Source organism: Natator depressus, chromosome 6, assembly GCF_965152275.1.
Source record: "Natator depressus isolate rNatDep1 chromosome 6, rNatDep2.hap1, whole genome shotgun sequence".
NCBI lineage: Eukaryota > Metazoa > Chordata > Testudines > Cheloniidae > Natator > Natator depressus.
Genome location: NC_134239.1, coordinates 81,886,414 through 81,901,195, shown reverse-complemented (window position 1 = coordinate 81,901,195; position 14,782 = coordinate 81,886,414). Strand labels below are relative to the sequence as shown.

The 14,782-nt window shown below is 41.1% G+C and overlaps 2 protein-coding genes across 4 annotated transcripts in view; both read right to left on the bottom strand.

Moving 5' to 3' along the window:
* SCFD1 (sec1 family domain containing 1) overlaps window positions 1-2,418 on the bottom strand; it is a 134,081-nt gene extending 131,663 nt beyond the window's left edge. Inside the window, exon 1 of the mRNA XM_074955793.1 lies at window positions 2,312-2,418. Within this exon, the coding sequence (XP_074811894.1) occupies window positions 2,312-2,342 (31 nt within the window). The 5' untranslated portion in view covers window positions 2,343-2,418. The remainder of the gene's footprint in view (window positions 1-2,311) is intronic.
* A 6,829-nt stretch (window positions 2,419-9,247) lies between these two features.
* The window catches only part of G2E3 (G2/M-phase specific E3 ubiquitin protein ligase), a 54,017-nt gene continuing 48,482 nt past the window's right edge, over window positions 9,248-14,782 (bottom strand). For 2 of the 3 annotated variants that reach the window (XM_074955790.1, XM_074955791.1), the window contains one exon: window positions 9,250-14,723. In XM_074955790.1, the coding sequence (XP_074811891.1) occupies window positions 14,491-14,723 (233 nt within the window). In that variant the 3' untranslated portion in view covers window positions 9,250-14,490. Of the gene's footprint in view, window positions 14,724-14,782 lie in introns of all 3 variants that reach the window. The other variant, XM_074955792.1, reaches the window with a different exon arrangement.

The window sequence follows — 14,782 nt, the reverse complement described above, 5'->3', positions numbered from 1 at the left end:
GCGTTGAATAAACTTGCAGGGCACAATGTGAGTCCAAGACGCCTGAAAAGCAATTATTGCAATAGTCAAGATAAGAGATGACCAGAAGATGAACCAAGGTTTTGGTGAAACCACAAGCAAGGAAAAGAAATAAACAGGATTATGATGCAATATGCTTCCCATTCTAACAGTATGCTCCAACAGATGGCTCAAGGCTCCACAAAGCTGGATTACTCATTCAAGTTTCCCTCATTTATATATATGGCTAAATGACAACAGATGATTGAAACTTCAGTATTATTACTGCTGCTCAGTTTTGAAAAGTTACAGAATGAAAATTGACTAAAAAGTCTTGTTGATGAATTAAGACCAGAAAAAAGGAAAATGCACAAGGGTAAAGTGTAGAAGAGGTACATCTCAGAGACATTAATGTCTAAGGCTACGTCTTCACTACCCGCCGGACCAGCCGGTAGTGATCTATCCCTGAATCAATGCCTGTACTCCACCTCAGCAGGAGGAATAAGCGGAGCCGACAGGGAGTCGCTGTGGTTGACTCGCCGCTGTGAGGACGGCCAGGTAAATCGAACTAAGATACTTCGACTTTGCGTAGCTGAAGTTGCGTATCTTAGTTCGAACCCCTCCCCTAGTGTAGCCCAGGCCTAAGAAAAGGTTGACTAATTAGCCCTATTATCAATAGTAGTCCCCTCTAATGTTCACCCTAGTTTTAAGAGTCAAGTCCATCCTAGTTTCTACCTCCTTGACTCTCATGCCTCCTATGTCTTTTGTTTAATCCTAACAGCAAAGCCACGTAAGAAAGATGTGTTCTTCTGTTTTCAAATCATATTTTATGTCTGCTCTGGTTAGGGTGACCAGATGTCCTGATTTTATAGGGACAGTCCCGATTTTTGAGTCTTTTTCTTATATAAGCTCCTATTACCGCTCCCCCCCACACACACTCCCTGTCCCAATTTTTCACATTTGCTGTCTGGTCACCCTAGCTCCGGTCACATATAATCACAACAAAGAGAAATTGTTTCCAGAGACAGCAAACATAACCTACTAATCACCTTCTTTCCCATAATTTGTGTCATCTCACTAGGGTGACCAGATGTCCCTATTTTATAGGGACAGTCTCGATATTTGGGGCTGTGTCTTATATGGGCGCCTATTACCCCGACCCAGATTTTTCACACTTGCTGTCTGGTCACCCGACATTGATCATGTAGGCAGCGATCGATCCAGTAGGGATTGATTTATCAGGTCTAGTATAGATGCGATAAATTGACCCCCGAGCGCTCTCCGATCAACTCCTGTACTCCAGTTCCGCAAGAGGCGCCGGCGGAGTTGACGGGGGAGCGGCAGCACTCGACTCACTGTGAGTGAAGATACCACGGTAAGGGTACGTCTACACTACCCGCCGGATTGGTAGTGATTGATCTATCGGGGATCGATTTATCGTGTCTAGTGTGGATGCAATAAATTTATCCCCGATAGATCGCTCTGCTGTCGACTCCTGTACTCCACCACCACCACCGAGAGAGGCAGAGTCAACATGGGAGTTGAGGCAGTCAACCCCGCGCCATGAGGACCTTAAGTAAGTCGACCTAAGATATGTCGATTCAGCTACGCTATTCACGTAGTTGAAGTTGCATAACTTAGACCAATCCCCCCACCAGTGTAGACCAGGGCTTAGTCTGCAACAGCAAGACCAAAGCCTGGCAATTTTGGTGCCCGTGGCTCTACGCAGTTATGATTTTATTTATATTTCAGAAAAGTCTCTGCAATATAGTCTTCTTCTGTCACATTAACAGTCCAGGAAAGCTCATTCTCAACCATTTCCATCCGCCCTACTCGCTGGGAACTAACAGTACCACCGAGCTGGCAGAGTTGGGGCCACTCTTGGGACAGCGGATCTGGGAGAGGCCGAGCTCCGTGGTGCGCTGGGGTAACGGGAACTGAGCAGGCGGCGCACAGCAGAGGGGCGGTAGCGGGGACCCCTGGGCAAGGTCAGGCGAGAGACCCCCCCCCCGAAGCCAGCGTTACACAGCTGGCACGGCAGCGGCCCCCGGGGGGCGCCAGGCTTCACAGCCCCATCTAAAAACAACACACGCACCTGGGGGCGGGCCCCGCGCTGCCACCCCTTTGCCCGCGGGAGGGGTGTGTGAACCCCCCACTCCCCCAGCCACGGCCACTGCCGGCCGCTCCACGCCTCCTTACAGCCACGGCTACCGGCCGGGCGGGATCCACACGTCCCCTGCTCGCGCCGCCAGACGGGAAAGGCCACGGCCCGAGGCCGGATCCCCGGCAGCGGCTAGAAGGGAAAGCGCCTTACCCGTCTGCTTCTCCCGAATACCGGCCGCCATCTTCACGGCCAGTCCCGCCCACCTCCGCGTACGCACCAGGCAAGCGACGTGGCGCGCCGCCGCACTCGGAAGCAGGTCGGGAGGGGGCGGAGCCTCAGTGACCTCCGCCTGGCCCCGCCCTCGCCGCCTGGCCACGCCCCTGAGCTCTGGTCAGGGCGGCGGGGTGGAGATGGGGAGCTGAGCCGGGGGAGGCGCTTGAGGGGGCCGACCCACAGCCCGCGCGCGGGGGATTTGTTTGTTTCACCTCCCAAACACGGAGAGCTGCCCGCTATAAGGCGTCCTGGCTCCGAGCCCGGACCCGCCTATTCTAATGATAAGAAATCGTGCCTGCTGCCCTCAGCATAGAGCGGAGAGCCTCGCATGCCAGCCTGCGCCTGTTGAGTAAAGGCGGATAGTGTAGGAACCGGTGTGAAATGAAGTCATGAATAGAAATTACCAGTTCCAGGGTGCAGTACTCCATCCTGGTTAGCGGGGAGCAGTAAATTTGAGGACAATAGCATGTATAGGGAAACATAGCCTAGGATCGTGTAGGAAGAGGATAAGACACACCATGGGAACACATCTTAAGTACCACTTCTTCCTATCTTTGATTCTGCAACCAGAATGCTCATAGACTCATAGAATATCAGGGTTGGAAGGGACCTCAGGAGGTCATCTAGTCCAACCCCCTGCTCAAAGCAGGACCAAACCTCAACTAAATCATCCCAGCCAGGACTTTGTCATGCCTGACCTTAAAAATATCTAAGGAAGGAGATTCCAGCACCTCCCTAGGTAACGCATTCCAGTGTTTCACCACCCTCCTAGTGAAAAAGTTTTTCCTAATATCCAACCTAAACCTCCCCCACTGCAATGTGAGACCATTACTCCTTGTTCTGTCACCAGCTACCACTGAGAACAGTCTAGATCCATTCTCTTTGGAACCCCCTTTCAGGTAGTTGAAAGCAGCTATCAAATCCCCCCTCATTCTTCTCTTCCGCAGACTAAACAATCCCAGTTCCCTCAGCCTCTCCTCATAAGTCATGTGTTCCAGTCCCCTAATCATTTTTGTTGCTCTCCACTGGACTCTTTCCAATGTTTCCACATCCTTCTTGTAGTGTGGGGCCCAAAACTGGACACAATACTCCAGATGAGGCTTCACCAGTGTCAAATAGAAGGGAACGATCACGTCCCTCGATCTGCTGGCAATGCCCCTACTTATACACCCCAAAATGCCTTTGGCCTTCTTGGCAACAAGGGCACACTGTTGACTCATATCCAGCTTCTCGTCCACTGTAACCCCTAGGTCCTTTTCTGCAGAACTGCTGCCTAGCCATTCGGTCCCTAGTCTGTAGTGGTGCACGGGATTCTTCCGTCTTAAGTGCAGGACTCTGCACTTGTCCTTGTTGAACCTCATCAGATTTCTTTTGGCCCAATCCCCTAATTTGTCTAGGTCCCTCTGTATTCTATCCCTACCCTCCAGCGTATCTACCTCTCCTCCCAGTTTTGTGTCATCTGCAAACTTGCTGAGGGTGCAATCCACACCATCCTCCAGATCGTTTATGAAGATATTGAACAAAACCGGCCCGAGGACCGACCCTTGGGTCACTCCACTTGATACCGGCTGCCACCTAGACATGGAGCCATTGATCACTACCCGTTGAGCCCGACAATCTAGCCAGCTTTCTATCCACCTTATAGTCCATTCATCCAGCCCATAGTTCTTTAACTTGCTGGCAAGAGTACTGTGGGAGACTGTGTCAAAAGCTTTGCTAAAGTCAAGGAACAACACGTCCACTGCTTTCCCCTCATCTACAGAGCCAGTTATCTCATCATAGAAGGCAATTAGATTAGTCAGGCATGACTTGCCCCTGGTGAATCCATGCTGACTGTTCCTGATCACTTTCCTCTTCTCTAAGTGCTTCAGAATTGATTCCTTGAGGACCTGCTCCGTGATTTTTCCAGGGACTGAGGTGAGGCTGACTGGCCTGTAGTTCCCAGGTCCCTCCTTCCCTTTTTTTAAAGATGGGCACTACATTGGAGACTACACCAAATATGAGTCCCAGGAGGATACAGGATGGGTTGAAGAGGATTACAAGGGAGAATAGGAATAGAAAGAACTTGCAGCCAGAGGGAACAGGGGATAGACTGGAGAATAGCACAGTCACCAGGAATAGGCAGGTCTACGTGATCGGGGACTCTTTACTGAGAAGAATAGACAGGCCTGTAAGGTGATCCGGAGAATATAAGGATGTGCTGTCTTCCAGGTGCTAAGATACGGGATGTAGACCTGAGGTTGAAAAGGATCCTAAAGGGAGTGGGAAAGAATCCCCTAATTATCCTTCATGTGGGAACAAATGATACCGGTAGATTCTCGCTGGAACGTAACAAGGGAGACTATGCTAGGCTGGGGAAGACGCTTAAGGAAATCGAAGCTCAGGTGATCTTTAGTGGGATTCTGCCTGTTCCTAGAGAAGGGCAACAAAGGTGTGACAAGATTATGACCATCAATAGATGGCGTAGGCAGTGGTGCTATAAGGAGGGCTTTGGGCTGTATGGCCACTGGGAGGCGCTCATGGACAGAGGAGAGTTCTCTCGGGATGGACTTCATCTGAGTAGGGAAGGAAATAGACTTCTAGGATGGAGGCTGGCACAACTGATTGAGAGCTTTAAACTAGGAATTTGGGGAAGATGGTTGGGAGATGTCCAGGTAATCTCCACGCCGGATTTTAGCATTGAGAGGGAAGAAAACAAAGTAAGAAAGGATACAGCCGTGGGTAGGAGAATGGATATAAGGCGGAAGGGCAGTGTGGATACCAGTCTAATAGGTCATACTGGCTGTAGAATGACCGTGCCTAATCGGGTACAGAATGTGAGAGAGGCCAAACAGCAAAAATTAAGATGTTTGTACACCAATGCGAGGAGCCTAGGTAACAAAATGGAGGAACTAGAGCTACTGGCGCAGGAAGTGAAACCAGATATTATAGGGATAACAGAAACATGGTGGAATAGCAGTCATCACTGGACTACAGGTATTGAAGGGTATGTGCTGTTTAGGAAAGACAGAAATAAAGGTAAAGGTGGTGGAGTAGCATTGCATATCAGTGATAAGGTAGAATGTAAAGAAATCAGAAGCGATGGAATGGATAAGACAGAGTCTGTCTGGGCAGAAATCACATTGGGGAAGAAAACTACTAGAGCCTCCCCTGTGATAGTGCTTGGGGTGTGCTATAGACCGCCGGGATCTAATTTGGATATGGATAGAGCCCTCTTTAATGTTTTTAATGAAGTAAATACTAATGGAAACTGCTTCAGAATTGAGTCCTTGAGGACCTGCTCTTTTAACATTTTACTTTTCACCCATAGCTACTGTCCGTAGTGCATGTAGGGTGGTACTCTCCAGTACGCAGCACCGGCAAGAGCTTTTTAGGGGGTACAGGGTACCAGAAAGACTTGGGGTAGAACAGGGTTAGGGAGGGCATTCATTCTTTATAGAGCTTTAACAGCACAATGCATATGCTTTGTTTAAGTTTGTTAGCATATGTATGCGTTGTGCTGCTAAATTGGTCAGGAGTCCTCAAAGGGGGAGGGGGGGAAAGGGGAAGAGAGACAGGACAGAAGGTGTTTAAACAATGGTTTTGATTCTGTTTCTTCCCATTGGTCTGAATTATCAATGACATTCATACTGCATCACATCAAGTCCAAATCATTAGAGGAATGCCTCTGCTTGCACTGACCAGAGGATGTTTAGATTCTGATGTGAGCCCAGTTCTGCAGCCTGACAGGTATCAGGTGTTGTCCCCAGTGTACAGAAAATTCTTCTTTGCAGCCTGTCAGGGTTCCTTCCCCACTCTGAACTCTAGGGTACAGATGTGGGGACCTGCATGAAAGACCCCCTAAGCTTATTCTTACCAGCTTAGGTTAAAACTTCCCCAAGGTACAAACTTTTACCTTTTGTCCTTGGACCTTATGCTGACACCACCAAGCGTGTTAAACAAAGAACAGGGAAAGAGCCCACTTGGAGATGTCTTCCCCTCAAAATATCCCAAGCCTTACACCCCCTTTCCTAGGGAAGGCTTGATAAAAATCCTCACCCATTTGCATAGGTGAACACAGACCCAAACTCTTGGATCTTAAGAACAATGAAAAAGCAATCAGGCTTCTTAAAAGAAGAATTTTAATTAAAGAAAAAGTAAAAGAATCACCTATGTAATCAGGATGGTGAATACCTTACAGGGTAATTAGATTCAAAACATAGAGACTCCCTCTAGGCAAAACCTTAAGTTACAAAAAGACACAAAAACAGGAATATACATCCCATTGAGCACAGCTATTTTACCAGCCATTTAAAAAAACAGAAATCTAACACATATCTAGCTAGATTACTTACTAAGTTCTAAGACTCCCTGCCTTTTTGGTTCCCAGCAAAAGCATCACACAGACAGACAGAGCCTTTGTCTCTCCCCCTCCCCCCCCCCCCCCAGCTTTGAAAATAACTTGTCTCCTCATTGGTCATTTTGGTCAGGTGCCAGCGAGGTTATCCTAACTTCTTAACCCTTTACAGGTGAAAGGGTTCTGCCTCTGGTCAGGAGGAATTTTATAGTTCTGTATACAGAAAGGTGGTTACCCTTCCCTTTATATTTATGACACAGCCAAATTAGTCTAACAGACTCCTGAAACTCTTACTATTTGCATGTCTTATGCACCACTTTTGTGGTAAGAGTTTCAGGAGTCTGTTCTGTTCCTATAAAGGAAGTTGAATCTCCCATTGAAATACAATGTTTGGGTATAATACCATAATGCAGTTTAGGATACTGTTCTACTTAAAAATTGTCTTTTAATAAGTCATACATATGCTGAAATGGCTCCTCACCCAACTCCCATATTCCCTATAAACAGACTACATATTTTGGGGGAAAGTGAGTAGTTAAGTATGTTGATGTTTGTATATACAAATACCCATTTCATCACTGTACTGGAAAATATAGCTGAACTGAATTTTCTGTGGAATTTTAAGAAAGTTTAACAGCCCCAATTGTTTTCTGTGTTAATAAGTGTGAACCTGAAAAAATTATATGCCGTCTAAGAGAAAAAAAATCAGTACACACTTACTGAAAAAAAAAATTCCTTCCAACTGGTGCTCAGAAGAGTGCTACACGACACATATATAACCTCCTGAGCAAAGGGCAGAGAGGATACCCTCCCACGTTATGACCAGCAATAAATAAATAAATAAATAAAGAATAAAATCTCAGAGGCAGATCTGCAAACTAAAAACCTGTGTTGTGCTTTAAACCACCTCAGCACATAACTTTTTAATGTTCATAAACCTGGTAACTGCAAAGAAACACTAAAGCCCATTAACCTGAATGTGTGCCAGTCAGTATGCCCTCAATGACTAACGGTGCAGTCACACCAGAACAACTAAAAATTAACCTTGCCCTTTTATGCTAAACGGAGTCATGTCACTGGCTCCATCTCTGTTGTTACATAACAGATAACAAAACTCCAGCGGGGCATGGTGCTGTCACATAGGGTCTCAGGTATGTGGTGTGATTTTTCAGAATCGCTTTTGGGAATAGTCATGTAGGTGAAATAGCTGGTACTTATGATTATGCTATTTCTTTGCATGTTTTTTCATCTCGCTATCTGGAGTTATGAATATTAGCTATGTTTGCTCCTGTGGTAATGCCCACAAGGTATTTAGCCAGCACATGAAGGGACAAGTCAAACTGAAGGCCCATTAAGGAACACTTAGCTCACAATGGACCCTGGAAAATGCCTGTCTACACTTAATGGACTTTTTGTGAATGTTCTAACTAGAATATGGGTGGGGGTGATGGACATGTAACTTGCCCATGTGACTCCAAACACCATCTTTCACAGTAAGTACAGATTTCCCTTTACTTGGCAGAAGCTAAAAAGCCCTGGCAGTTGTAAAATTTTAGACAGGAAAGGGGGGGTGTCACAGGGGATGGGAAGAGCGTGGGGGCTCCAGGCTGGGAGGAGTCACATGGAGGGTCATGTACCCTCCCTTGTGTGCAGTACCAGCAAGAAATGATTTCTACTTGCACCACTGGCTACTGTGAAATTAGTAGTTAGCCTAGCTATATAAGGAAAGCAGTCTGCAAGACTCCTGTAGCTGCCCTCTTTTGTAAGAGTCATCTCAGTATCTCCAAATGCACAAAGTACAATTCTGCTTCATATTTATTAGAACATCACCTTGGTTAAGCAATAACTTTTCAGTCCTTTGGACAGTTGCTTAAGTCCATGTCTATTTAGGCTGACATACTTTATCAGCAGCTATAAAAACGCTATTAGCACTGGACACAACTGACAACCAACAAAGCTTCAAACACTCAAATACATGGTTCTGTCAAACCTATTTTTATGCAAATTAAGTCAGATGAGCAAGCATACCTTCAAGGTAGTGCATTTCTTGAATGCTTTGTCACCTTTCCTTTTGATCTACTAATTAAACAGTAGTTAATTTTTCATTAGAGTGTATTCATGAAATTAAATGTATTCAATGGCTATTAGCCAGGATGGGCAGGGATGGTGTCACTTTATGATTACCAGTTCTATTCCATTACCTCTGGGTCACCTGGCATTGGCCGCTGTCAGAAGACAGTATACTGGGCTAGATGCACCTTTGGTCTGACCCAGTATGGCCGTTTTTATGTTCACTGAATATTTAAAATCAATGGCATGTTGGAGGAAATGGGGAAAAAGTGAGTCTGAATGGCACAGGGATGTAACAAAGGAAGATACCCTGGTCAGGTCAGGGAATGTGGGTGGATATTAAAAAGCCTACGTGACTTAAGCACTGCCAGTTAATGGGACTTGTGCTCAATGGGAGTTAGGTGCCTACGTACCTTTGAACATCTAGGCCTTAGGCACTTTCAGAAATTCCACCCTGTGCCTATTAGTATGGTACTTATTATGTGATGGATGCTACATAAATGCCACAACCAAGACATTTCAAAATGAAAAAATGAAGTTAAACTGCTTTTGAAGAAAATACATATTTAATACAACTGCTTACTAACTGATTCATTAGTTACTTTATTGCACTTCAAACATTTTATACACATGACAGTTGTCTCCCACAATTAATGTATTTACTTCATGGAGCAACACTGACATATTATAGCTGTTAAGTACGTTACTTGAAGCTGCAACAGATTTCAGGCACTGTATCCCACAGCTATGGCAAAAACCAAAGCCAAAAATATTTATAAAATTGCAAGTTCCATAATGCATATTATTATACATAACGGATGTTAGTTTTTCTAAACATTCGCTTTGTGTTACATAAAATGCTAAATACTACACTTTTTACCAGAGAACATTAATATTTCCACAATTCAGATATTTATTCATTTTTGTTAGCAAACCAAAATATATAACATGCTACTTTTCATAAACTAGTTTTTGATTCCCGTTTTGCTATTATGGAATTGGCAACTCCCTTATGTTAAACCAACAACATAATACCACAACTTTAAATCATTTACTATATAGCTGATAGAGTGAAACAAAGTTACTCTAAAATAATATATATTTTGCAGCTTCTGGAGTTTATTTAATTTATCGCTTCCCTATTTGAGGAAAAAATACTAGTTTATATCAATTGGCACTTTAAAAAAAGTATAAACCACAGAATTGGAGGAGGTGGATTAATGACCCTATTTAGGACAATTTTCCATTTTCTGCTGTGCATATTTTGAACACTCCTCTTTAAATACTAAACTCTGTGTATGTATATCCAAGTGTGAGGAAGCTATTTAATGAGGAACTGTAAACCTAGTTTGTTAAAGATTTGCGTTGCATTTAATGCTGTAGAGCCTGAAGTAGAACATAAGGTTGGTTACTTCTCACTCTGAATATATTTAGCTAATAACAATAAAAAAAAGATACCAGACAGATTTTTTTGGCAAGACTTCCTCTCAGCCATCTTATTTAACTTTGACTATTCCTAGTTTCAAAAATGTAGATCCACAAACTTCAAAAGACTAATATTAGATTTTTAAAATATTGTAATCTAAGATTATTTGTAATAAAGTTTCCAAGAAAAACAAATAATAAATTGTTTATAAAATATGGCAGACCTCAAACAGAAGTTATGAGCGTGACACAGAAGTTACTGGGTGAGGTTCTATGGCCTGTGTATGAGGGTAAGACTAGATGACCATGATGGTCTCTCTTCTGACCTTAACCACGAATCTTATCAAAGGTATGCTTATTATACAAATTGTGTAGTAAGTAGCCATTATATTGTATGTATAACAGATAACACACTGTTAATACTGGAGATTAAAATAAGCAGCTTTCCTAACTCCTAGTTTTGCTTCAATTGAATATTTATTTTTTGTAAAATGGCAAATTACCTGAGCATATTCAATTTTAATGTGTTATACAAATTAAAAATTTAATTCTAGCAGTTCCTTGACATAGTAACATAAGTTGCTCACTATTTCTACACCTCAACTTTCTAATGAAAGAGGTTTGTGCTTCAGGAAGATAACAAACACACTACAAGAAAGGAGATATTCTTTACCAACTTTGCGAAGTCATAGTCCAGGAATGAGAACACAAACCACTATGAGACTTTCAAAACTAAAGAAGTTAAGATCTTTCAAAGCTATATTCAGGGCCCTGAGTATTCTAAAGTTGTAGAATTCTCTAAAGATTCTACCTTTTGCCACACAATTATGCAGCAGAATCTAAACTTAAACCATAATGAAAATGTCTTGCTTTTTTAGTTGTCAAGATAGCCTTCTAAATGTTACCCAGAAATAAATAAATTAACTGTTGTCTTAAATCAGCAGAAAACTTGAAACAATAGAACCCAAAAAGATCAGATGTGTACCGTTTCCATTCATCTCAATTTGAGATCTATCCAAAATCTAACATTTAAATGTCAATATTGATTTTACACTTCCTGTGCCCCCTCATTACATCCACAAGTTACATGCTTCTTGTCAAAAAAAATATGCAGCACACCACAAAATAAGTGAAACCTCAAATTAAGCAACAACAAACAAGGAATATTGCAATAGCTGCTGCATTAATTTTCTTGTTTAGTTCAATGTTAAGTATGAGTCTGCTGCAGAATTCTGAGCACTGGAGCACCACAGAAAACAGAAACCTTTGCTATGAAAGTTAGGTAAAACTTGCCAGAGCACATAGGCCTTCACTATAATGGTAGTAGACATTTCTGAAGTCAAGCAATAGTATAAAAAGTAGAGCTGAGATCCTCAGAATAATGGAGAGAAAGAACACATGGAACAGTTCCTTGAGAAAAAACAAGAATTAAAATCAAGAACATTGCGTGTACAATAGCAGAACAAATGGAATAACATTTTCTAATAACTAGTCAGTGGAACTCGGAGATACAATCAGTTTTGTTTCAAAAAGAGAGCCTACCAGACTTTTGGCCCACAACCAGAGTAAGATCCTGACCTACTTCAGTATGCTTTTTAAATGTTGAAGAAAGGGAGACTACTTTCAAAGTAATTAAAGAAATAATGGCATGGAAGAATACAAATAAATGTCTATACTTCAGACATTTTCAGAGATTCTAAGACGTAAAATTAAAAACTACACACCCTCCAGACATTTTCCTGACAGATACGGTTTGTAGTTTTAACAATGGAAAAAAACAATTCAGGGAGAAATGCTTGAAAAAAACAATGTAGTAGTTGCAAGAATCTGGAGAAAAGTTTTTTTTTGGCTTAACAGATAAATTGTACCAGTCATTAAAATAGTTTTCAGCTATCTTAAATGTTTAAATAAGCCAATCTGAGTCTGAGAATTCTCCAAGTTTTTCATAATGTGCCAAAGTTTAACAGAGTGTCTCATGGACCACCTCAAATTCCATTCATACTTGTAGAACATTTCAGTGGCAGCTAGAATAGTTTACATGAACTAAATAAAGATAGTTACAAAGTATTATACATTTTAATATAGTTTAGTAGCTGAAAACAGAGAAAGCATGCAACTAATCTGCTCCCATTTAAAAAAAAAAAAAAAAGTCCTCAGCCAGTCAGTTTGAAAAAACTGCATTAGCTGAGATTTCTTTAAAATGGTTTCATCCATTGCATCACTAACAGGATTTTCTTTCCCACAAAGAGTTCCTTTGGACTATATTGGTATTTGTGCAGGATTTTTGGGGGGGGGAGGGAGGAAGGGGGTACTGGGTTTTATTTTGTTTGTTTTTAAACACAAAGTGGTGAATCTTGCCTGTAATCCATTAGTAAGCTTGCTTCTAAGTGAATAATATATATATTAATCTTTCAAGGAATCTGAATAGTTAAGAGTCAATGTGGAATTATAAATAAGATGGCCTTTGTTTGAGATATAGAGTAGATAACCAAATTAATAGGAAAAAATGACGTCTAAGTAACAAAAAGCAATTGAATAAGAATAAGCTCAATCTACAATTGAATACTAAGAAAACAGCTTTTAAGAGAAATATCAAAAGTGTAAAACAATCAACTAACAAAGTATACAATCTTATTTCTCTCCAACAGGAGATTTCTGTATAGATACATAATCAAGTTACTCATCTCCATCCCCCTCCTAATTAAAAAAATCTTTAAAATTAATATCAAAATGTTTCCTGTACTACTTTAATTATGAATGAGCGACAGTGCACCTCAATAAAAACTAAACATTAATTGATCCAGATATCCATGGCCACTGCAGTATCTTTGAGAAGAGAATGGTACCACAATTACTATAGAATTGCAAATATTAAGTTTGTTAAATGTACCTACTGTAGCTGATGCTGTTCAAAAGGCAGTAACAATTGAGAAAAAAAAACAGTGTTTAGCATAAGGGCATAAAAAGGAAGTGCTGGACCTTGATTGCAATGGAATTTTGGGACAAGGATCAGGATAAATGATAATAAGCAATTATAGTGCAAGCTATTATCAAAATTACTCTCAATTCAGTGTAAGTAAAATGTGAACATCCTGTTCTAACTAGCATAGTGGGAATAAACTATAGAAATATCTGTAAGGCTAACAATTTCATGTTTAGTTTTTAAACACTTATTAGAGTCACACTTTCAGATCTTTTACTTCTGAATTTTATTTATTCCTTTGACTCTGTATAACAATTTATAGTGTAACACCGAGATATAAAAATCCATGTGAAAATGACAAAGATTTGATTTAAATCCCGAAGAATCAAGAAATTTAGAGTAAAAGCAAATTTAGTTCTCAAACTTCATTATTTTCCTCGGTCTCCCCTGAACTGTGGTTGATTTCTCCAAGGACACAGTGTAATAGCCTTAAACTCCAAATTTTCTGTCTTTTGTGGATTGAACACATCATTAATATTTAAAAAGGAAAAAATATTTACTGAATGTCATTAAACTGAAAAAAACACCCACAGAAGAACTGATGCAGTGCCCCATCACCGCTATTTCAAAGATATTATAAAAATCTAGAACTGATCACCCTTAAAATGTGCCTGCTTTGACTTTGATAAATCATGTTACCTCAATGTGTAGAGCACTACCTATACTTACTGATAGGGAACAGCATGCTGAAAATACTTATAACCTTGCATATCTATCTATAGCAAAATTGGCAGTTTTTAAGTGTGATGCTGACAGTTCCCCTTGAAATCAAGGGGAAAACTCTGACTTCAACAAGAACATGATTCAATAGATATTAAAAATATTACATACCCAATTTGAGCCTGAAAATGTCTTTATATCAATTTTAATTTCTATAACTTGTAGTATAATCTTCAAAAGTTCAGCACCCAAGTACACTAACTACTGACTTTCCAAATTTAAATGTATTTTTAGCCTATTGGTCTAGTGACTTGTCCATTTATATTTTTCCACTTGAAAAAACACCAAACAAGTTTGATTTGTGAGCATATGCATTAAACCAATATAACTTTTTAAAACAGCTTTGTAATTTAAAATGACTGATTACAAAAATCCTATTTGGGCTGAGACTATCTGGTAAATTCCAAACCAGAGCAATATTATGGACAAACAACAAAAGCAATTTTTGTAAACCAGTGGGGGAAAACTGAGATGGGAAAAAAGGGTGTCAATGCTCGGAAATGTAATAGCAGCTCACAAGAAGGAACATCCCACAAACAGAAAAACTGAATTTGCAACATTGACTTTAGTAGCAAAAAAAATTTATTCTACTTCTAGTCTTAGTGCGCTGCTGATGGCAAAGTCCATTTTGTTTTTAAACTGCTCATATGTCTTTGTTATTGGAAGTTCTAAGCAGTTAAGTTGTCTGTTTCCAACAGGGTATTTTATATGCAGAAATTTAACTGAGGGGTCAGGCTCAAAACCAATGGGTGGGATAGAACTGGTACCAGTTGCAAAGACAAGAATATCTTCCAGTGTTGCTGCAGACTCACCACCTAAAAGAAAAAAGTTTAATGTTATACAGTTACTCATCAGTTATCCTGAATAGGCATTT